The sequence below is a fragment of the Sus scrofa genome, chromosome 12 (assembly GCF_000003025.6).
Source record: "Sus scrofa isolate TJ Tabasco breed Duroc chromosome 12, Sscrofa11.1, whole genome shotgun sequence".
In the NCBI taxonomy this organism is placed as follows: domain Eukaryota; kingdom Metazoa; phylum Chordata; class Mammalia; order Artiodactyla; family Suidae; genus Sus; species Sus scrofa.
In genome coordinates this window covers 22441625-22465916 of record NC_010454.4, presented here as the reverse complement: position 1 = coordinate 22465916, position 24292 = coordinate 22441625, and the positions used below count along the sequence as shown (strand labels likewise).

General features: G+C 39.2%; 1 protein-coding gene across 4 annotated transcripts; it reads left to right on the top strand.

The window, feature by feature from the left end:
• Positions 2999-10943, top strand: ZPBP2 (zona pellucida binding protein 2). 4 transcript variants are annotated; one of them, XM_005653912.3, is made up of 8 exons: positions 2999-3239; positions 3351-3416; positions 5003-5128; positions 6175-6336; positions 6963-7181; positions 7751-7833; positions 8687-8867; positions 10489-10943. In XM_005653912.3, the coding sequence occupies exons 1-8, from the start codon at positions 3191-3193 to the stop codon at positions 10581-10583; spliced, it is 981 nt and encodes a 326-aa protein (XP_005653969.1). In that variant the 5' UTR covers positions 2999-3190; the 3' UTR covers positions 10584-10943.

The window sequence follows — 24292 nt, the reverse complement described above, 5'->3', positions numbered from 1 at the left end:
TTTCTACTACCCTGCCTTCTTCCAAATAAGATGTGAGACAGCCTACAAAAACCTATGTATAATGTATAAGTGCTAAGTGGTGGTGGTGGTGGTGGTGGGGAGACACAATAAGATAATAACATTAACTCAAAGATGTTAACAAGCAGAGCTGTACCAACATCCATCCTCCACACTTTATAGAGGTCAGCACACTTTTGACTACAGGGAGAAGAAAAGGGAAAGGACCACATAACAATTTTTCAAAAGCAGAATTTTTCTCCACACTAAGGTCTAAGGGACATTGTTCAAGTGAGTCCTTCCTTATAAAGTTACTAAATATGCTGAATTGGACAGCATGTAAATGATTTTCAAAAAGACCACTGTCACCCTTGTTAGAAACATATTGTTAGTATACAAATATATTTGAGACTTAAGGTTGGGGGTTTGTGCATCAACAAACCACATAAGAATAAACCCACACTTAAAGTGTGCATATTATAATTTTATGCATGTTTATTTTAAACATGCTTTGGTGTAGGAGATATATATGATTTTTAATGAATTAATAACTTGTATTGGCTTTGTTTTAAGATCATGGCACCATGAAAGCATCTCTATAGCTTGTTTGGGTTGGAGCTCTACAGGATAATATCAGTTTCAGAGAAATACTCTAAACACTAGGTCTAATTTTAGTATTGAAAGGGGAAATTTGTTGTTTGTTAGTTTCTAAAAGCAAAAATAGCACATCAAAAGTAGCAGAAGAGGAACTGTAAAATTACACAGGGATGGTATAAGGATGAGTAGTTATTTGATTAAAGAGTTATAGAAAACTTTTCTACTACAATGTTCTTTATACTTAACAATGGCATGTGTCACTACTCTAAAGAATTTGTTCAGTATTGAGTATTTCGGACTCAAGAACGTGATACCTAAGGGGAAAGATAAAAAGTACATGGATAAAATAATTTATGCAGCTACTTCACCCTCAAGGAGGTGGTACATAAATCCCTACTCCATAAGTGGGATTCACATAGTGACTTCCTCCCAAAGAGTACACTATGAAAAGGGGGGAGAGAGTAACTTTACAGCAGAGAAACCAGACAAACACCACCACAGCCAGGTGATCAAGGGAACAGTGTGATGTTAAGGCATGTTGACAGTATGTACCCTTGATATGACGTGGTGAGAATGGCACTTCACCTCTGTAGTCTTCCACCCCAAAATCTATAGCCCCAGTCTAATAATGGAAAAAAAAAATGAGAAAAATTCCAATAGAGAGGCACTCTGCAAAGTATCTGACCAGTTCAAGTCAGGTCAATGTCATCAAAACTGTCACTAACTGTCAAGGTCATCAAACCCAATTTGTCACAGCCAAGAAGACCTGACGACTAAACGTAAGGTGGGATCCTGATTCGGATTTTGGAGCAGAAAAAGGACCTTTAGTAAAAACTAAGGAAATCTAAATAAAGAATGGACTTTATTATCAATATTGGTTCATTAATTTTGAGAAATGTACCATAATTAACGGAAAATGCTAACAGTAAGGAAGTAGGTGGAGGTACATGAGGACTTTCTGTACTATCTTCACAACTTTTCTGTAAATTTAAAACTTCTAAAATTAAGTTTATTTTAAAAGAGTGGACGATACTTTGAACAAATAACTACCACTCATTTGATTAAAGTCGCTTCTCAGTGTTCCAAGCTGATCACACAGGATTTACAAGGATCAGTTAGTTATGCCCGGGAAGCTATTAAAACGCTGTGGATTTACAATGTACTTGAACTAAAACTGGATGATAAACTTCCAGGGAAGCAGAGAGGATGCCTAAATTTATCTTCTTTATCCTCACTTTAAGAAGGAAACAACAGTTGAGACTGAACCATGAATCTAGACACCGTAACTGACATGGGTGGATCTGACTCACTGAATCACATTTCATGGCTTAGGCTATGTAGGTAAAATTAACAGTGACTAAAAATGAAATCACTGACAAAGGTTGCTCCTGGACCATCTGAGATAGTCCAAGTACTGACTCGGCTCAAAGGAAATAAAACTGAAAACTCTTGATCTCACCCCAAATAATCATTTTGCACCCTGTCTGAACCTTGGGCTCTCTACCCACCAGCCTACTCAAAACCACGACTGCGGGTGTCCCGCTGCTAAGAAACAGACAATACACAGGGCTTTCCAGGCCACCAAATTAGTAGCCAAGAAGGGACCCGTGAAAAACGCTGGCACGCTTTATTTTGGAGCTCGCTGATCTTGACCTAACCTCCCTTCCGACCGGAAAAGCCGATGTGGGGACCTTGCCTTTCAATTGGGCCCTTTTTCAAAGCAGGCTGACTTCTCAACCCTGGAGAAATTTGCAAGCGGGGCGGGGGGTCTCTCAACATCGCTGATACTCGAAGATGAAAATGAAGATGAAATGTTCCCATAAAGTGAAGGCCTGGAGACGCCTTGTTGGCGCAGTAGCGGTTCGCTGACTTCTTCGTTTTGTGGGTAGAATACAGTTCAGCAAAAAACGGGTGTTAAAGAGTTTGAAAAAGATTGTGCCCACAGTTTCAGCCAGTTCCTGAGAAGAAAGGCACAGAAGTTCCCACGTGGGGTTCTCTGCTTCCTATGAGGTGGAAATTTTCACAAGCTTCTCCCTCTTCGGTGCTAATTCAATCGCTTCCCCTACCCGCCCTACCCCATTAGAGCCATGGTGTTCCTCCTGTGGCTTTCTTGTCCCTAGACTAAGTAAGTGACAGAACACTCAAGGCCCTGGTTTCTTCTCCTGTACTCTTTTCTTCCCTCTGGGCCCTCGCAGAGAACTAAGCCGCCCAGAGCGCAGGGATATGGCGCCAGACGGAAGGCGCGAAGCATCCTAACGACGGCGGCCGCGTGCGCGCAAGGGGGCGGGGCGCTCGCCTCCCGCTTGCACCAGCCCAGGGTCCTGCCCTCTGCCCACGCCCCGCTCTAGCCCCGCCCACGTCCCTGCGCCCCGCCCACGTCCCTGCGCCCCGCCCTCGTCCCTGCGCCCCGCCCACGCGCGCGAGGCCCGGTAGCACGCACGCGCTGTCCGGCGCGTCCGCTCCTGCGGTAGCTACGGACGGGTAGGGAAGCTGCCTCTCGGCGGTTTGGTCAGCAATGAGGAGGCGTTGCGCAGGGGCTGAGGTAGGAAGGTGCCCGCCCCTCGACGCCTCCCGCGACGCTAGTCCCTGAGCCACGATGCGAGCTTGGGTCCTACTCTCCGCGGTGCTCTGGTACCTCACAGGAGGTGGGGCTCTTCCCGCCCGCCCCCCGGCCTCTCCCCTCTTCCCTGTCCTGCCCCACGCTGAGCCCTGGCTCCTTTTCTACGTGAAAAGTCAGTGGTTTCTTTTCTCCGCAGTTGGATGGCAGCGTTCCTCCGAACGCAATGAGAAAGGCTTCATTTATGGCAAGCCGGGACATCCAGGTAATAAGGACCTCGTCACCTGCAGAGTCGATCCGAAGAGCCAGGTGTGCCTGGCTCTGCTAAGGTGCTTCCCACGGTGGGAAACGGAGCGAACGTTTATGGAACATCTGCTGTGTGCTCCGCACTTCCCGAAGGTTTCGTCGTTTCATCCTTAGAGCGACGCCACTGAGCCTGTGTTGTATCACCTTGTCTAAAGCCGCACAGCTCGCGATGAGCTAGGATTCAATCCTGGTGTCTTTCTCCGAGGCCACCTCCCTGCCAGGGGTCCCTGCTTCTTTGCAACGTGCAAGGGCCACTCAGAGGAGTGATTTGCCGGGCTGGAAGTCCCTCTGTTCGGAATGCCCTTATCCCTTACCTTATTAACTAGAACTCCTTCAACATCCTTTACGGCCTCAATTCACATATCATTTGTCACTGCGATGAAACTTTCTCACACTCCCCAATGAAAGTTAGTCTCCTGGCTAACTTAGATAACTTTGGGCCAGTCCAAGGCCCAAAGGCTTTGGGCTTTGAGCTCCTCCCCCCACCGCCAAACTGTAGGACAGTGTTTTGTTTTTTTAGAAGGCAGAATTGAAATCCTTCTCTTTATTATTTTTTTAATAGCTATTTCCCCAATGCAATTTTTTTTCTATTGTACCGCATGGTGACTCAGTTCCACGTACATGTACACATTCTATTTTCACACATTATCATGCTCCATCATAAGTGACTAGGCATAGTTCCCAGTGCTACACAGTGTCATCTTTTTATGTTTAGAGCCTGGCATTCAGTAGGCTTTAAAATTAATATATTATGAAACAGTGTTGGTTCCAAGCACATTACTGCTGTTTCCATCAAATCTGAAACAGAATAGGTAATTTCAGAAAATCTTCCTTGAATGTGGCACATAGGCTTAGTTATTGTTCTAACAGAGGACATTTATAAATATCAAGTTTGCCTTGAAGGTGACAATGATTATCTTTAAAATAGTTTTGTAGCCAAAAATACTGACCTTCAAATTGATTCCACTAACCCTTCAGAATTTTTTTATTCTAGTTAGTTCTGCACATTAAAATGAACTTCTAAATGTATTATATACCTTTTTTATAAACAGCACTATAATATCACAGAAAAAAGAAAAAATACTGACTCTCCAGTAGAACAGTTTTTTAAATCTGCAAGAAGCTAAAACACTCTAAATGTTATAATCATATACTGATTTTTAAAATAGTGAAATCCAAAAACAACTAATTGAAGTAACTTTGGGGAGTTCCCACTGTGGCTCAGTGGGTTAAGACCCTGACATAGTGTCTGTGAGGACACGGGTTCAATCCCTGACCTCACTCAGTGAGTTAAGGATCCGATGTTGCCACATGCTCTGGCATAGGTTGCAGATGCAATTGGGATCTGTTGTGGCTGTGGCTGTGGCATAGGCCTGCAGCTATGGCTCCAGTTTGACCCCTAGTGCAGGAACTTCCATATGCAGCAGGTACTGCTGTAAAAAGAAAAAAAAAAAAAAGTAACTTTGGCATAAAATGGTAGGAAGCATATTTCTTAATTTAATTTTGCTGTATAAAGTACTTATATATTGTTTGATTTTGTCACAGTGAAAGTATATGTAAAATTACATCACAGTAGCCCAATTCTTGTCTGTATGGATTTTAAACTTGCTGAAAAAGAAACAGTGGACCCCACTTACTTATGGATTGGACCCAATGAAAAGCCATTAACAGGTAAGTCATTTGATTTTAATATCTTTTTTAATGTTGAGGAATTTTTTTTTAGAAAGGCTCTGTCACTTATTGGAATGAACAACTTGAAATTTAATTTTAACTGCAGTTTCACTTACTCCATACTTAAACCATATTCTTGGTTTGTGCCTTATTTTCTCTTTATGCAAAAACTGAAGCAGTAAGTTTTGTACCCTACTTCCCAGAGCTATATTAGTTTAGTTTTTATGAAACCTAAAATTTATCCCTGCAACACCTGTGATAGGAGATGAGGTAACTAATATGTAATTTTCCAGGATGTTAGAAGGTGTCTTGGAATATAAGCATTATTAATTTCTGTCTTATGTGAAGAAATTGCTATATTATAAGGCAGTATCATCTCCTTCACTGAATTACATAAATCAATCGAAACTAGATGCCAAGAAATGAATTAAAACCAAAAGAGGAGTTCTCTTGTGGTGCAGTGGGTTAAGTATTTGGAGTTATCATTGTGGCAGCTTGGGTCACTGCTGTGGCACAGGTTCAATCCCTGGACCAAGAACTTCCACATGCCCCAAGTGTGGCCAAAAGAAAATAAAAATAGGAGTTCCCGTCGTGGCTCAGTGGTTAACGAATCCAACTAGGAACCATGAGGTTGCGGGTTCGATCCCTGCCCTTGCTCAGTGGGTTAAGGATCTGGCATTGCCATGAGCTGTGGTGTAGGTTGCAGACGCGGCTGGGATGCCACGTTGCTATGGCTCTGGTGTAGGCCAGCAGCTGTAGCTCCGATTAGACCCCTAGCCTGGGTACCTCCATGTGCCGCAGGAGTGGCCCTAGAAAAGGCAAAAAGACAAAAAAAAAAAAAAAAAAATCAAAATATATTTCAGAAGTGCACTTATCGCCTGTGTTTTTCCATTGAGTAATATGACAGAATAAAAATTTTGTTGAATTCTTGAAGTTAAAAATATTCCATTAATTTTTAAATGTGTTTATTTGTAACCCTAGGTTTACCAAATAATATTTGAATTGTGACATGTTAAATAACCAAGTAACTTACTATTTCTCTTTAGGAAATGATCGAATAAATATAACTAAAACAGGAAAGCTGATGGTGAAAGACTTTCTGGAGCCTTTGTCTGGACTTTACACATGCACTCTTTCTTATAAGACTGTCAAAGCAGAAACCCAAGAAGAAAAGATGGTGAAGCAGAGATATGACTTTATGATCTTTGGTAAGAACATGGCCACACTTTAACTTACTCATTTAGTTTAGATCATAATTAAGTATATGGCTTCTTCATTTGGTGAAACTGTCTATTATATATAATAATTATGACTTATAGAGTATTTTGGGTGTATTTAACCAGGTAAACTCTTAAATTGATAATCAAAATAGTATATCCTCATTAATCCTTTTTCAGCCTCCCACTTCCCACTGCCTAGGTGTATAGGCATAATCTACTTTTTCAGTTTTTCCAACTAATTTAAAAACTGATGTTCAGTTCTCTAAAAGCAAATTAATGATCCTTTTCACTAGACTATGCTGACAACAACACTTCTGTAAATTAAGACTCTCGCTGTTGAAGTCTTGTTTTTTCCTTGATAGTTTTAACTTCTATATATGTAACCAGCTCACAGAAGCTGTATCTTTTCTTATACCGAGTAGATAATATAGCAGAGGAAAATAACCTCTTCTCACTATTGGTTTAAATCTTTTTGTGAGGACAAACTGTTAAAACGTTTTATTAGATAAATTAAGTTTCTGTGCCACTTTGCAAGATTTATGGGATTTAATATTACATGTTATTTGAATATTAAGCTAGGCACAATTGTTTTTATTCTCATCTTTTTTTTAAAGCCTATAGGGAACCTGATTATTCATATCAGATGGCTGTACGTTTTACCACAAAGTCTTGTGTGGGAAAATATAATGATCTGCTTTTTAGAGTGCTGAAGAAAATCTTGGATAATTTAATCTCTGATTTGTCATGCCATGTCATAGCACCATCATATAAATGCCATTTTGTTAAACTTCCAAAACATGGCCTCGTTCATGAGCTGTTTATAGCCTTTCAAGGTAAACACATTTAACATATTTCTTTAATTTTATGAGTTTAATCTTGATTACAAAGTTAATTACCATATACCATATTAATATGAGACAGCTTACAAATAATAGGCCTTACATGTTTGTTAAGCACTAAAACATATTATTGTTCTTAGCCTGTTTGTGGCTTTAAAAATTAACACATTAATTATTTACCTTTAACTGTAATACATTGCTGCCTCTCTTTTAGAAGTCAGTATCATTTTATAAATCATTTTATGATGCACAGCTTTAACTGTGCAGCTATTATTTAACTTATAACTTCTTAAAGAACTTTAAATTGTATTTTTGAGAACTTAAAAGGGAGGCTCCAAATTTATTTTTATTCATTCTAAAGCCTTGTAGTTACCTCCATTAACCCCCAGATGGAGTGAAATCATAATGTATAAATTAGTCAAATTGTGCACCTCTATTACTAGGATTACATAGATTAAACATATGCACACACATGCATAATGAATTCAGCATTTGGAGCTTTATTGAAATGTTTGGAACTTTTTAGAATCCTTTTGTGAAGATGTCACTTTTTCCCCCTCCAGTTAACCCTTTTGCACCAGGGTGGAAAGGTACATGCAATGGGTCTGTTGACTGTGAAGATATCACTAATCATAATATCCTCCAGGTGAGAATTTCAGTGTAAGGGGCAATTATTTGAATAGTCAATAAAGCTATTTAAAAATTTAAATATGAAATATTATTGATTTTTGGTTTGTTTTATAAACCAAGATTGTAAAGTAAACATCTTCAGAATGTAAAGATGTTTTGTTTTGGAATAGTATATCTGAAATGTTATATAGCTCCCCCAGGCTAACATTATATGTTTTTCCTAAGACAGGAGGGTAGATCACTAGTCTTTGTTCTCCAAATGGTAACTAAGCAGCACCTTGAACAATTTTACAGTCATGTCATCCTAGATTAAACCAGTAGTTTTTCCAAAATTGTATCTATAGTGATCATAATAGTTGCTTTCTCCTCTGTCTCTTTAGAAGTTAAGGACATAGTCTAAAAAATTCCTTCGCTCTCCCAGTCTAGCCCCTGGGCCCAAATCCTTAATGGTATATATGGTTGATGGGAAGCACTCAGTTATTATTAGTTATTATTTAAACCCTATCCTCAAAAAATAAAATTCATCACATCATTAGTCTGTAGTGCTGATTAGAGAATAGTTTGGGTTTCCATTTTGCTTGGCTCTTTGGAATTAGAAATAATGAACTCTCGGTTATCTGCATATGGAATAGGCATAATTCAAGTGTTTTTTTAACCTCAATTTAATTTTTTTAACCATTGTACATAAAAATTGAAAATGATGGGTCAAGGTCAAGGCTAGACTAATTTTAGTATTAACATGCAACTTTTCGGGAGTTTGCTGTGTAAAGTATGGCATGCTTATACTACATTTCATTACCTCTGATACAGGAGGAGAAACAATTCTTAGATTAGTGATTGTACTTTTCTCTGGTGTTTTTAAATCTTAGGCAAGAGATCGAATAGAAGAATTTTTCCGGAGCCAAGCATATATCTTCAACCATGACTTCAATAAAACTCTACCAGCTATGCATTTTGTGGATCACAGTTTTCAAATAGTACGTATGGATAGCTGTCGTCCAGGCTTTGGAAAAAATGAAGGTCTACACAGCAATTGTGCTACCTGTTGTGGTAATTATAAAATATAAATATATCTAAATATTTAGATTGTGTAGTGAGAATTCACTTCACATAATTGAATTGAATCTAATATATAGTGATTCTCTTGCCAAAAAACATATTTAAAGGGAAGTAAAAATTCAAAGCCCAAATTTCTAAATATAATTACCTTTATGTATTCTTTTGTTTTAAAAACATTTCTATAGTGTTCTGACTTAGGCTACTATACTATGAAAGAAAACAAAACGGTCCTACCTAGGAATTGGAAATTGTAATTAGACAACGAGAAATAGGAACTCATAAATGGAGCTCCATAGATGAGACTGTCAAATGCTTATACTAGAGGAAAAAATAGCAAAGATTCTAACTTTCTCCTACTTTTAAGATCATCAAATAAGCTTATACAACTCAACAGCAGCAACAACAAAAAAAAAACAAACAGCCCAACTGAAAAATGGGTAGAAGGCATAGACATTGCTGCAAACAAGACATACCCAATAAGCAAATGAAAAGATGCTTAACATCGCTGATTGTTAAAGAAATGGAAATCTGTGTACCACCTCACACTGGGCAGAATGGCTATCATTACAAGTCTATAGGAGTTCCTTTCTTAGCTCAGCAGTAACAAACCTGACTAGTATCCGTGAAGATGCGGGTTCAATCCCTGCCCTCACCTAGTGGGTTAAGGATCTGGTGTTGCTGTGAGCTGTGGTGTAGGTTGCAGATGTGGCTCAGACATTATGGAAAACAGTATGGAAGTTCCTCAGAAAACTAAATAACTACCTATGACCCAGCAACCCCACTCCTGGGCATATATCCAGAACAAACTATAATTCAAAAAAATACATGCACCCCTGTCTTCATAGCAGCACTATTCACAATAGCCAAGATATGGAAACAACCTACATGTCCATCAGCAGATGAATGGATACACAAAATGTGGTACATATATACAGTGGAATACTACTCAGCCATAAAAAGAATGAAATAATGCCATTTGTAGCAACATGGATGCAACTAGAGATTATTATACTAAGTGAAATCTGTCAGAAAAGAGAAGGAATACCATAGGATATCACTTATATGTGGAATCTAAAATAAGACACAAAAAGACCAAATAAATAAATAAATAAGACGCAAATGAGCCTAGCTACAAAGCAGAAATAGACTCACAGACAAACACAGACCTGTGGTTGCCAAGGGGGAGGGGATTGGGAGAGGGATGGAGTGAAGGTGGGGGTTGGCTGATGTCAACTATTATACATGAAGAGGGTAAACAACAAGGTCCTCCTGTACTGTACAGAGAATTATACTCAGTGTCCTGTACACACATACGTGTATGTGTAAGTGAGTCGCTTTATAGCAGAGCTTAACACATTGTAAAGCAACTGTACCTCAATAAAAAAATAAAAGCCTCATCCTAAGAAAAAGAAAAAGGTCATCAGATAACAAAGTTTTAAGCTCATAAATAATCTTCCACAGCTTAATTGGCTGAACTCAGTATAACGTAGATATAAAATAGATATAGAATTGGTGTGACATTGATGACAATTTCTATTATTGGTGGAAAATACCTCTAACTTACCTCTAACTGAAATTATAATAATCTATTCCATTGTGTTTTCCTCTGCAGTGGTTTGTGGTCCTGGGACTTTTAGTCCCGATGTTGATGTTACATGTCAGACCTGCGTTTCTATCCACATCTACGGAGCTAAATCTTGCCCATAAACTTCAGAAATCGCAACATGAAAACTAGAGGTGGAAGCATTGCTACTTGCTTGTGGAGGTGGTGGACATAAGATAATTTGTTCATATCCCAGAGCATCATAGATAGTTTCATTAAGTATGATCACTAAGACCAAAATATTGGAAACATACATTTTAGAAACCTTGAAACGATAGTCGACCTGGCATTTCTAAGAAGGCTTTTGATGTAATATCTCCAGTGTGCAAAAGAAAGTGTAAGTAGCAGTGGATGATTTTATGTTTGTTGTTTACAAACAGTCTCTTGCTCTGTACTTAAGACTATATTAAGGTCAAGAAGGTTAGCAAAGTATAATATAATAAAAGCTTTGTACTTTTCATGTATTATTTTGTTTGAAATCACTCTTGTATAATATAAAGGCGTATATATTACCTCTACAATTAGAACCAAAAAAAGTTATTCTTTCAGTTTCTTTGCTTTTAGTTTGTCTTTAGAATAGTAGACTTTATCTTTTAATGTAGTTTTAGGACTACAGAATAATTGAGCAGATATTACACACTCCAGCCCACACCCTCAGCTCTCCCCAGCTTCCCCTATTATTAACATCTTGCATTACTGTGATATGTTTGTTACAGTCAATGAACCAGTGTTGATACATGATTGTCAGCTGTAGTTTATAGTTTATATTAAGGTTTATTCTTTGTGTAGTACAGTTCCATTGTTTTGACAAATACTTAATGACGTGTCCACCCTTACACTTTCATACAGAATAGTTCCATACAGTTAGAATGCCCTGTGCTTCACCTGTTCATCTCCCCACCCCTGCCCCAGAGCCCTTGACAGCCGCTACCAACTTTTGGTGCTTGTAGTTTTTTGGAATTTGGTCATTCTAATAGATATATAGTGATATTTTATTATTTTAATTTTAAATTCCCTATAATGACATCTCTATAGTTTCACCTTTTCCAAAATGGCATATACTTGGAATCATACACTATGTAGACTTTCGAGACTGGCTTCTTTCATTTACCAATATGCGTTTAAGGTTCCTCCTTGTCTTTATGTGACTAGATCATTTTTTATTGCTGAACAATACTCCATCCTATGGGTGTATAAAGGTCATCTTCGTTAATTCTGGTTTTTGGTGGTTATGAATAAAGCTGCTATAAATATTTGTGTGCAGTTTTTTGCATGGACATAAGTTTTCAAATCAATTGTGTAAATATCTAAGAGCATGATTGCTGGATTGTATGATCAGATTATGTTTAGTTTGGGGTTTTTGTTTTATTTTTATTTTATTTTATTTTATTTTTTTGTCTTTTTGCCATTTCTTGGGCCGCTCCCACGGCATATGGAGGTTCCCAGGCTAGGGGTCTAATCGGAGCTGTAGCTGTCAGCCTACACCAGAGCCACAGCAATGCAGGATCCGAGCCATGTCTGCGACTTACACCACAGCTCACGGCAACGCCAGATCTTTAACCCACTGAGCAAGGCCAGGGATTGAACCCACAACCTCATGGTTCCTAGTCGGATTCGTTAACCACTGAGCCACGATGGGAACTCCTTGTTTTATTTTTTTTTTTTGTCTTTTGTCTTTTTGGTTCCCAGGCTAGGGGTCTAATCGGAGCTACAGCGGCTGGCCTACACCACAGCCACAGCAATGTAGGATCCAAGCTGCATCTGCGACCTACACCACAGCTCATATGGCAACGCTGGATCCTTAACCCACTGAGCGAGGCCAGGTATCGAACCCACAACCTCATGGTTCCTAGTTGGATTCATTTCTACTGTGCCACAATGGGAACTCCATGTTTAGTTTTTTAAGAAGTTGCCAAACTATGTCCCAAATCGGTTTATTGTTGTACATTCCCACCAGCAATGGATTTGTTTCTTGTCATTCCTCATCCCCACCAACTTTTGGTACTTGTAGTTTTTTGGAATTTGGTCATTCTAATAGATATATAGTGATATCGTATTGTTTAATTTTAAATTCCCTATAATGACGTCTGATGTTGAGCATTTTTTGATAGGTTTATTTGTCAACTCTGTATCTTCTTTGGTGAGGTGTCTGTTCAGATCTTTCTCCATTTTTTATTGGATTGTTTATTCTTAGTTCTAAAATACAAGTATCTTGTATATTTTAGATACAGGCTCTTTATCAGGTATGTGTTTTGCAAATATTTTCTCCCATTTTGTAGTTTGTCTCTTCATTTTTCTAACAATGTCCTTCACTGAGCAAAAGTTTTCAATTTTAGTAAAATCCAGTTTATCAATTTTTTTCTTCCATGGGTCATGCTTTTGGTGTCATACCTAAAAATTCATCACCAAACCCAAAGTCATCTTGGTTTGCTCTTGTTGTATTCTAGAAGTTATGTAGTTTCATGTTTTACACTTAGTCTCAGATGAATTCGTTTTTGTGAAAAGTATGAGTTGCATGTCTAAATTCTTTTTTTCCCCGTATAGGAGTACAATGCCAGCACCATTTACTGAAAAGACTATCCTTTCTCCTTTGAATTGCCTTTGCTTCTTTGTCAAAGATCAGTTGACTTCATTTGTGTGGGTCTGTGTCTGGGTTCTCTGTTCTACTCCATTTGTCAAGTCATCTGTTTTTTCATCAATATAATGCTGTCTTGATTACTGTGTAGGAATATAGTAAATACTGTATAGTAAATATTAAATTTGGTTAGTATCAATCCCCTGAATTTTTCCTCTTCTTCAGTATTGTGTTAATTATCCTGGGTCTTTTGCCTCTTCATATAACATTTAGAATTAGTTTGTTGATAACCACAAAATAACTTACTGGAAGTTTGATTGGAATTGCATTGAATTTATAGGTCAAGTTGGGGAAAATTGACATCTTAATGATTTTGAGTCTTCCTATGTAGGAACATGGACTATCTCTCTGTTTATTTAGATTTTTCTTTGATTCATTTCATCCGAGTTTTGTAGTTGTCCTCATGTAGATCCTCTCCATGTTTCTTAGATTTATGCCTAAATATTTAATTTTTGGAGCAAATGTTAATGGTGTGTGTGTGTCTCTGTACACACTTGTGTGTATGTGTTTTGTTTTATGGTTGCACCTGTGGCATATGGAAGTTCCTGGGCTAGGGGTTAAGTTGGAGCTGCAGCTGCTGGCTTAATGCTACAGCCACAGCAACGTGGGATCCGAGCCAGATCTGCAGCCTACACCACAGCTTGCAGCAACACTGGATCCTTAACCCACTAAACGAGGCCAGGGATTGAACCTACATCCTCACAGAGAATGTCAAGTCCTTAGCCGGCTAAGCCACGGCAGGAACTCCCGGTCTTAGATTTTTAATTTCAAATTCCAAGTGTTTATTGCTGATATTTAGGAAGGCAATTAACTTTTGTATAGTAACTTTATATCCTGTGATTTACTATAACTGCTTATTAATTCCAGGAAGTTTTTTGTGGATTCTTTGGATTTTCTTCTCAGACAATCATGTCATCTGCCAACAAAATGGTCTTATTTCTTCCTTCCCAGTCTTATGTCTTTTATTTCCTTATCTCATCTCATTGCATTAGCTAGAACTTCCAGTATGATATTCAGTAGAAACAGTGAAAATCTCCTAGTCTTGTTCCTGATCTTAGAAAGCATTGTTTCTCATTATTGCATGTGATGTTAGCTGTAGGGTTTTTTTTTTTTAATAGATGTTTTTTGTTGAGAAAGTTCTCCATTTCTAGTTTGCTGCAAGTTTTTATCATGAATGAGTATTGGATTTTGTCCGATGCTTTTTCTGCATTTATTGATGAGATCATATGATTTTTCATCTTTAGTCTGTTGATGTGATGGATTACATTAGTTGATTTTCACATGTTGGAACCATCCATCTATATTCAAAACAAATCCCTTTTAGTTTAGCTGTAGTGTATGGTTTTTATGCATTGTTGGATTTGATTTGCTAATATTCTGTTGAGGATTTCTGTATTTATTTTAGGAGACATATTAGTCTCTAGCTCTCTTATGATATCGTTACCTGGTTTTAGTTTTAGGGTTATTTTAGTGTTAATATTAACATTGTAGGAATGTCAGTCAGGATCCAATCAGGAGACAGAAAACACAAGGTAATTGAATAGGGAAGGTTTAATATAAAAAATTATGGACCATAACGGGATTAGAATAACAAGGAATTGGAGAGTAAGATATAAAGAAAGCCCTAAGGAATATGGGAATAGCAGATAAAAAGAGCACCTCCTACTACTGGGGCTGAGATAGAATGAACAAGAAAGAGCCAGTGTTTCCCAGAGATCTAGACCTTATTGAAGAAGGCACAACCATGGGTCACTGGTTGACAGAAAAGTTTCTGATGCTGGAAATTTATTCTCTGGAACTTTCTAGAGATATACCCTCTACGGTGCCAAGGGAAGCTCTTCGTGGGGGAAATTTCTTACTCTGCTACAACAGGGGTTGTTGGTGACACTGCTGGCCACCATGCACTGCAGGGTATAGATGCTGGAGGCATTGCCCTTGGTGCAGGAGCCTGCCGAGGGAACAACCCAGGACTAAGGAGAAAATTCCTTTCCTTCTATAGTGTATTTCCTACATCATCTTCTGAAAAAATTTGACATTGGACCAGCTGGGGAAAGAGAATATTTACAAGGCCCAGATCCATTTTCACAAAGCAGGCAAAAAGGATGATTTGGAGCTGAGAAGCAATAAATTGATAACTGGCACAGTCCAAGCCTTTGACTGCCCAACTTTCGTATGTACCTTTCTTCATACATGTGAACTCTTGTACATTGACAAAGCAATTTTATATTTCTACAGAAGATATACCCATCCATCTTACAAAAACGTCTCCATTTCCCCAAAATACAGGCACACATAGCCCCGACAGTCATTGTTTCTATTGCTAACTCTATTAATTATTCCTCAAATTCAGTCACACTCTCATTTTATTACCCAAGGACTAACTTGTAAAAACTTAACTTCCAACAATTTGTATGTAAAATGAAAATGGAAGAGAGAAGATGAAGATGTGTCATGTGTTAGAACATATGAACAGAGTTCCCTGGTGGCTTAGCAGGATAAAGATTCATTTTCACTGCTGCAGCTCAGGTCACTGCTGTAGCTCAGGTCACTACTGTGGCATGGGTTCAATCCCTGGCCGAGGAATTTTCTGCATGCCACAGGTGCAGCCAAAACAAAAATGTATGAATGGAGTTCCCGTTATGGCTCAGCAGTAATGAACCCAACTAGTATCTGTGAGGATTGGGTTCGCTCTCTGGCCCCACTCAGTGGGTTAAGGATCTGGGGTTGCCATAAGCTGCAATGTAGGTCTCAGACTCAGCTCAGATCCCACGTTGCTGTGGCTATAGCATAGGCCGAAGGCTGCAGCTCTGATTTGACCCCTAGCCTGGGAACTTCCATATGCCACAGGTGCAGCCCTAAAAAGAAAAAAAAGGTATTAATATAACAAGCAAAATATGCAAAACTACTTTGTTTCTGTCATTGGTCATGAGGTTGTAATTGATACCAATGGCTTCCTTCTTGAGCTAATCATTTGATACTTTTCTTGCCCTCAGCCAATTGCTCTGGGTTTTTTATTTGGTGGAATAACCAAAACTTTCATTCCCCAAAGGTGTGAGTCTTTGTGGTTCTGCCCTTTTATATGTTGCTATGTGGTTTTCCTTTTATCTTTACTATTAGGCCTGGAGGAACTGAGAGGCCCTCCAGAGAATCTCCTGGGTTTCAGACACTGCCCTCCTTGATGCCTTTGTGTAGCGACCCACTTTCCCTTGGTAATCAGAATCAGTCACTTCCATCTGGTAGGTCAACACCCCTCCTTTTTTTTTTTTTTGCCCGTTGATTTAGTGGCATACGGAACCCAAAATGTTCAGGTGGCAGTCCATCTCTCAATTCAGGGAAGAACCACTTTCGTGTCCCCAGGTGGAAGCATCTCCCATTAGGAGACAATGATCTCCAGCCAGCAGAGCTCAAAACTATCAGGATAGGAAGCAAAGATTCTGCAAGTGTGTCTTAGGTGAGAGGATCCACTCCCACTTCCACCTTTGATTCCTGGATTATTCTGGCTCTGAGGGAGACAGCGCTGTATGTTGGTCTCTGATTCAAAACATATGTTGCATCCTGTAAAACAGAGTCCTCTCATTTTAGGGTGGTGCCTCCCAACTGACACTGTAACTGGGATTTTATTTTATTTTTTATTTTATTTACTTACTTATTTGCTTTTTAGGGCTGCCCCCGAGGCATATGGAGGTTCCCAAGCTAGGGGTTGAATCAGAGCTGTGGCTGCTGGCCCACGCTACAGCCACAGCAATGCAAGATCTGAGCCACGGTCTGTGACCTATACCACAGCTTATGGCAATGTCAGATCCTTAACACACTGAGCGAGGCCAGGGATCAAACCTGCCTCCTCATGGATGCCAGTCAGGTTGTTTCTGCTGAGCCAAGACAGGAACTCCTGTAACTGGGATTTTAGTAAGCCATTTCTTTCTTTCTTTCTTTTTTTTTTTTTTTAACTTTTTAGGGACTCACATGCAGCATATGGAGGTTCCCATGCTAGGGGTCCAATCAGAACCACAGCTGCCAGCCACAGCAACGCCAGATCCTAGCCACGTCTGCGACCTACACCACAGCTCACAGCAATACCGGATCCTTAACCCATTGAGAGAGGGCAGAGATCGAACCTGCAACCATGAGGTTGTTTCCACTGGGCCACAATGGGAACTCCAAGCAAGCCATTCACCTTTGAGTTAATGCCAGTTGCTTCCGGGTCACGAGGTTTGCGGTAAGACTATCTAACTCCATGGTTATGATCTTCACTTCCTTTGCTCTCAAGCGAGTTTCTTGATACAGAGTGCTGTGTACAACGACAGGATGTGGATACGGCATTCTGTGCGTCCACTGGTGACAGTGCTGCTGGAAGCATTCTCAGCGTGGAAGGCATATCCACGTCCAGAATATGTGTCTCTTCCAGTAAGGATGAATCTCATTGTTTGTACAGTTTTTTTCTGTTAGCATAAAAAATAGGCACACACGTGAATGAATGTAAGGTAATCCTGAGATAGACTAAAGCATTTAAAAAATTTTATTTACAATAGCGTGTCTCATTTTGAAACAGTGGAATTTTATAAACGTGAGAAACAGAATACAAACTATTTTTTTCTTTTTTGTCCACATCCATGGAAGTTCCCAGACTGGGGATCAAACCTGTGCCTCAGCAGCAACTCAGGCTGCCACAGAGAAAACAGCAGATCTTCAACTTACTGTGCCACAGTGGGAACTCCCCAGAATACAAACATTTTAATGATAGAATTTAAAGGGAAACTTTTGTCTCCTGAAGAATTAAATGTCTCGGAGTTCCCATCACGGCTCAGCCAGGTTTATGTATTCAGAACATAGATAAACTGACAGGTTAGTATGATTATCTTTGGCTCTTTGAGTGGTAATAGTTTTATAGTCAAAAACAAATACTAGTTAAGAACCTGACTAGTATCTGTAAGGATGTGGGTTTGACCCCTGGCCTCAATCAGTGAGTTAAAGGATCTGGCATTATTGTGGCTATGGCATAGGCCAGCAACTGCAGCTCTGATTTGACCCCTAGCCCAGGAACTTCCATATGCCACAGGTGCGGCCCTAAAAAAAGAAAAAGAAGGGGGAGTTCCTGTCGTGGCACAGCGGAAACGAATCCGACTGGGAACCATGAGGTTGCAGGTTCGATCCCTGGGCTCACTCAGTGGGTTAAGGATCTGGAGTTGCCATGAGCTGTGGGGTAGGTCACAGACACGGCTCAGATCTGGCATTGCTGTGGCTGTGGTGCAGGCGATTCAGCCCCTAGCCTGGGAAACCATATGCTGTGGGTGAAGCCCTCAAAAAGACAGAAAAAGTATATATTTTGGACATATTTATTCTCTAGTTTTCATTTGTTATCACAGTAGGCAGATGCTCTAATTATTCACATTTTACAGTGTGCAGAGGCACATAATTGTACGTAATTTGCTCAAGGTTACACAGCAGGTAAGAGAGTTGGCATTGAAAGTCTCCAGGATCTAGGCTCTTAATTACTAATTCTGTCTTTCACAGTGAGTTTTACCTTAACAGGTAATAACTATTCTAACATTTTATATGAGCTCTTCAAACAAAACTGTTCAGTGGGAAAGTGCCCACTGGGCAAATAAAATACAGCAAAATACAAATTTTAACCCCAGTGAAGGAAAACTAATAGACTAGATTAAAGGGTGAACTAGTGATGAAACTGCTTTTTGATGACGCTGCCTCCGGTTTGACGTTTCCTCCCCCTGCTTAGAAAATCCCACAGGGTGTAGGCACTCCTCTTGAGTTGGTGGATTTCTTTTTTTCCCTAAGGCGGGAAGCTATTTTCTCCCTCTATGTTTTGTTTTTTACCCTCAGTGCCCTTAAACTCTTTAGGTTGCTGCCATATTTGCATCTTAACTGTGTTCGCCCTTGGCAAGCTTTCCTTACCCACACGCATCTGATAAATGTTTCTCAGGCCCCTCTTGACTTCCTCCTTCAGTTTCACAAGTTTCTTCAGTCCCTCGGAAGGAAGCACATAGATAAACTGACAGATTAGTATGATTACCTTTAGCTCTATGAGGGGTAATCGTTTTATAGTCAAAAACAAAACTGGATCTCAAGAAAAAAAGTAATTTTTAAGTTACAATCCCTGCTGGGTTTGTGCAGAGTCAGTGACATAGAGTGGAAATTATTTTCTTACGGTAGCAGGCTTTTTATTTCACCAATAATCCATTTCTCAGATTGAAAATTTACATAGCCCAAGAACTGTTGTATTTCTTACTGAGCCAGAGATTGTAGCTATCAGGAAGGAATATAACTTCAGCAGCTATGGCACAATAATGAATTATGCAGATCCAGAGGACCTTTAAGGTTGCAGAAACATGACTGGTGCCAAGGTATAGATCCTTGCTAGATATGTGACCTGAAGTTTGGATGAACACATGTCATGCTATCACTTTGGATCATTCCTGGGTAACACGCTGATACCTAGCCGGGGAAACAAATGGAGCAGTGAGGGTGTTTGGAAAACAAAGATAAGAAACAGGAAGCAAAGAGAAAAGAAAGTGCTTCAAACCAGCCAGCTATTGACTAGAAAAAGTTGCATACAACTTAAGGCGTAGAGGAAGCACATCTCAGTCCAAACGAGCCTGAGGTCCCTTTCTTGGAGATGCAGGGCCCACAGCTTTGAAGAGTTCTCATGCAGGCTCCTGGACCCTGCCTCACCTCTGTGGAAGTTTTCTGGAATGTGGTTCACACAGACGGAAGTCAACCGGATTTTTTTAATGCAGAGGGAAGACTAAACTGGGGGTGGAGATAAGTGCATTGGACTCCCCCTTCTTTTTTATGGCCCAGCTGTTTGAGTCTAATATCCAGTGGTTTTCAAAGCATCTTGCAAGACGTGTCTCCCCTGAATGACAGAAAGCGAGTGAGGAAGACACCTGCAGTTTGCAATGGAAATGGCTTCCTATTCTAGTCCTGACTCTTTATCATTTTCTATCTTTGGCAAAGACAGTTTTGTCATCCCTGCTGTGGGGAAACTAATACCAGTTTCAGCCTCATTTATAATGTAACTCCATGTAATCATATAATTTGTATGAAAGAGCTGTGTAAACCATAAAACACCAACAATTCTAAGGCTCTGTATTAGCGTGTAGGGCCTGTGATAGACGTAGTGATCCTACACGGGCAGGAATCCATCGCTTTTCATGGTAATTTGTATACATTCAATTAATAAGTTTTTATTTCCTGCAGGTGCTATGCTCAGTAGTCTTGGTCTCTGTCACCAGGGAGGCACAGACAAATGTCTGAGACAGATAGGATACTCTGATGAAGTGCCATTGTGACCTAGGTAGCAGCTTAAGACCCTCTGTCCCTTGGGTATTTAGGTGGTAGATTTGACACAGATTTCAGAAGGTGGGTAGAGGAAAGATTTACACCAAAAAAGCTTACAATGAGGCAAACATCACTACTTTTTTCTTTTTTTTCACCGCTTTTATTGTGAAATATAACATACTTACAGAAAAGCACATTAACCACAAACTTACCTCTTAACAAATAATCATCACATAAACATCTGAGCAACCCACGACCCAGGTGAAGAAATAAAATATTTCTAGCATCCTAGAAATTGATTCCCTTCCCAGGTGCCTGTCCCTGATCAATATCATCCCTCCTCTAAAGAGGATGAATCACAATAATTATTTCCTCCCTTTTCTTGGAGTTTTACCACCAAAGTGCAGATCCCTAAGTCATATCCTTTCACTCTTTTTGAACATTACGGAGAGAATCATAATGAATATATCCTTTCATGCCTTCTTCCTAAAGATTAACCTCCTGTAGATCTAGTTTGTTTGTATCCACTGCTGTACAGTATTCCATCATATGATATACACAGTTTATCCATTCTGTTGTTGGCGAACTTTCAAGTTGTTTCCAGTTTTTGACTGTCACAACATCCTACCATAAAATTCTTTAAAGGATATCCCATGTGGAGTTCCCCGATGGCCTAGCAGTTAATGATCCCCTGTGTTGTCACTACGGTGGCTCAGGTCACTGCTGTGGCATGGGTTGATCCCTGGCCTGGGAACTTCCACATGTTGTGGGTGCAGCCAAAAAATAAAAGAAAGTATATCCAATGTGATGCACATGTGCACAAGTTTCTCTAGAGTTTATGCCTAGCAGTCACATTTCTAGATCATAGGGTAGGTAGGTAAATCTCCCACTTGTAATGTCCAAATGTTATTCAAAGTGATAGTACTAATTTACCTTCCCTTCTCATTGCTCAGATACTTACCAATATTTGATATTGTCAGACTTTTAACCTTTTGCCAGACTGGTAATGATATCTCACATAGAGTTTGTTGTTTTTTGGTTTTTTTCCGGTCTTTTTTTTAGGGCCGCACCAGTGGCATATGCAAGTTCCCAGGCTAGGGGTTGAACCAGAACTGCAGCTGCCGGCCTGTGCCAAAGCCACAGCAATGCCAGATCTGAGCCACATCTGCAACCTAGGCCACAGCTCACGGCAGTGCCGAATCCTTAACCCACTGAGCAAGGCCAGGGATCAAACCTGGGTCCTCATGGATTCTAGTCAGATTTGTTTCTGCTGAGCCACATTGGAACTCCATCATATAGGTTTTAATTTGTGTTTCTCTGATTACCAATCAGGTTAATCATCATTTCTTGTTTGTTAGCCATTAGGATTCTTCTTTTCCAAAATTTCTGTAGAAGACTTTTGTCTTTTTCTATTGAGTCATCATTTTTTTTTTTGTTTGGTTTGTACAAGCTCCCTATACTAGACATTATTGCTGTGTTAAGTTATATGTTTTAAATATCTTCTCCTATAATTTGTCTTTTTACCTCTTTATGTCTTTTGATGAACAGAAGTTTTTCATGTTATATGGACTTGCTTCTCACATCTAGATCTAAATTCTAATTGGAATTAATTTTGTCTATAAAGTGTGCTAGGCATCAAATATCATATTTTATCCATGTGGTTATTTGGTTGTCCTGGCGCCATTTATTGAAGTCTAGCCTTTACCCTGTAATCTGCAATGAGACTTCTCTCACATAGCAAGTGTTCATTTATGCATGAGAATCTTTGTCTGAGCTGCCTCTTCTATTTTTCTCTTTGTCTATCCCTGCTCTAATGCTGCACTAAGCTTTAATAATCCATTCTGATATCTGGCAAAGCAAGTTTTTCCACCTGTTCTTCAAGAGTATTATGGCTATTTTTGCCTCTGTGTACTTCTATATGTGTGTATGTATATATATATATATTTTTTTTTTCTATTTTCACAGCCACACCTTCAGCATATGTAAGTTCCTGGGCTAGGGGTCTAATTGGAGCTGCAACTGCTGAAATTAGCGTGTAATTTCACCACACCACAACCACAGCAACAGTTATGCCAAAGTCAGGCCTCATCTGCAGCAATACCTGATCCTTAACCCACTGAGTGAGGCCAAGGGATCAAACCTGCATCCTCATGGGTACTAGTCAGGTTCTTAAACCAATGAGCCACAACAGGAACTCCCATATAAGGTTTAGAATCAGCTTATTAAGTTATGTACACACAGAAATGTTAAGATTTTTGTTAGGATTGCATTGAATCCATAAATTAATTTGGGAAGATTTCATACTTTTACAATATTGTGTCTTCTAATCCTTCAGCATAGCATTCCTTCTTTTGTTTAACTCTTCTCAGGTCTCGCAGAGATTATAATTGGATGTATTGAACTCTTTCAGACCTTTTGTTAGATATATTCCTAGGTATTTTACATTTTTGGTGCTATTACAATTGGTATTTTTTAATGTAATTTTTTGTTTGTTGCTAATGTATTCAAAAATTAGCAACACTGGTTTATATTGATTTTGGCAAATTGCTAAATTATTTTAATAATTTATAGATTCTTTTGGACTTTCTATGTACAAATTAGATCACCTACAAATAATGCAATTTTCTTTTAAAAAATATCTTTCGGAGTTCCCGTCGTGGCGCAGTGGTTAACGAATCCGACTAGGAACCATGAGGTCGCGGGTTCGGTCCCTGCCCTTGCTCAGTGGGTTAATGATCCGGCGTTGCTGTGAGCTGTGGTGTAGGTCGCAGACGCGGCTTGGATCCCGAGTTGCTGTGGCTCTGTTGTAGGCCGGTGGCTACGGCGCTGATTAGACCCCTAGCCTGGGAATCCCCATATGCTGCGGAAGCGGCCCTAGAAAAGGCAAAAAGACAAAAAAAAAAAAAACTTTCTATATTTTGTTTCCCTTTTGGCTTACTATACTTGCTAGACCTTCTATATCATGTCAAATAGATAGAGGCAGTGACAGTAGGCATCCTTGTCTTGTTTCCGATTGAGTGAGAAAGCTTATAACATTTTACCATTAAATATGACGTTTACTATACATATTTTATATATGTGTGTATATCAGATTGAAGATGTTCTCTTTTACTCCTAGTTTTCTAGGAATTTTTTTAGCGTATTTTTTTTTGCTTCAAAACAGTCAACTTCTTTAAAAGTATAATTGATTTACAATATTGTATTTGTTTCAGGTGTATAGCAAAGTAATTCGGTTATATGCATACATATATCCTTTTTCAGATTATTTTCCACTATAGGTTATTACAAAATATTGACTATTGTTCCTTTTGCCATACAGGAGGTCCTTTTTGTTTATTTATTTTATATACAGTAATGTGTATCTGTTAATCCCAAACTCCTAATTTATCCCTCCCACACCCCCTTTCCCCTTTGGTAACAATAAGTTTGTTTTCTATGTGAGTCTATTTCTGTTTTGTAAATACATTCATTGGTATTTTTTTTTAGATTCCAGATATAAGTGATATATGAATTTTTCTTTCACTTACTTCATTTCATATGATAATCTCTAGGAATTTTTATCATGAATGGAATTTGAATTTTATCAAGTGCATTTTCTGTATCTATTGAGATAATCACATCATCTTTCTTCTTAAACTGTTAATGTGTTAAAATACATAAATTTATTTTTCACTTTTTTTTTTTTTTGGTCTTTTTAGGCCTACACCCATGGCATATGGAAGTTCCCAGGTTAGGGGTTGAATCTTTGAATCAGAGCTGTAGCCTCTGGCCTACACCACAGCTCACGGCAACGCCAGATCCTTAACCCACTGAGCAAGGCCATGTATTGAATCTGCGTCCTCATGGATGCTAGTCCGATTCATTGCCACTGCGCTACCGACA

What these genes read in the sequence shown, in the direction of transcription:
- ZPBP2 (XM_005653912.3), top strand. Translation starts at nt 3,191, where the DNA reads ATGCGAGCTTGGGTCCTACTCTCCGCGGTGCTCTGGTACCTCACAGGA. An exon ending in TGGCAAGCCGGGACATCCAG is followed by an intron (nt 3,417 to 5,002) that starts GTAATAAGGACC and finishes ATTTTGTCACAG; the next exon opens with TGAAAGTATATGTAAAATTA. An exon ending in GCTGTTTATAGCCTTTCAAG is followed by an intron (nt 7,182 to 7,750) that starts GTAAACACATTT and finishes TTCCCCCTCCAG; the next exon opens with TTAACCCTTTTGCACCAGGG.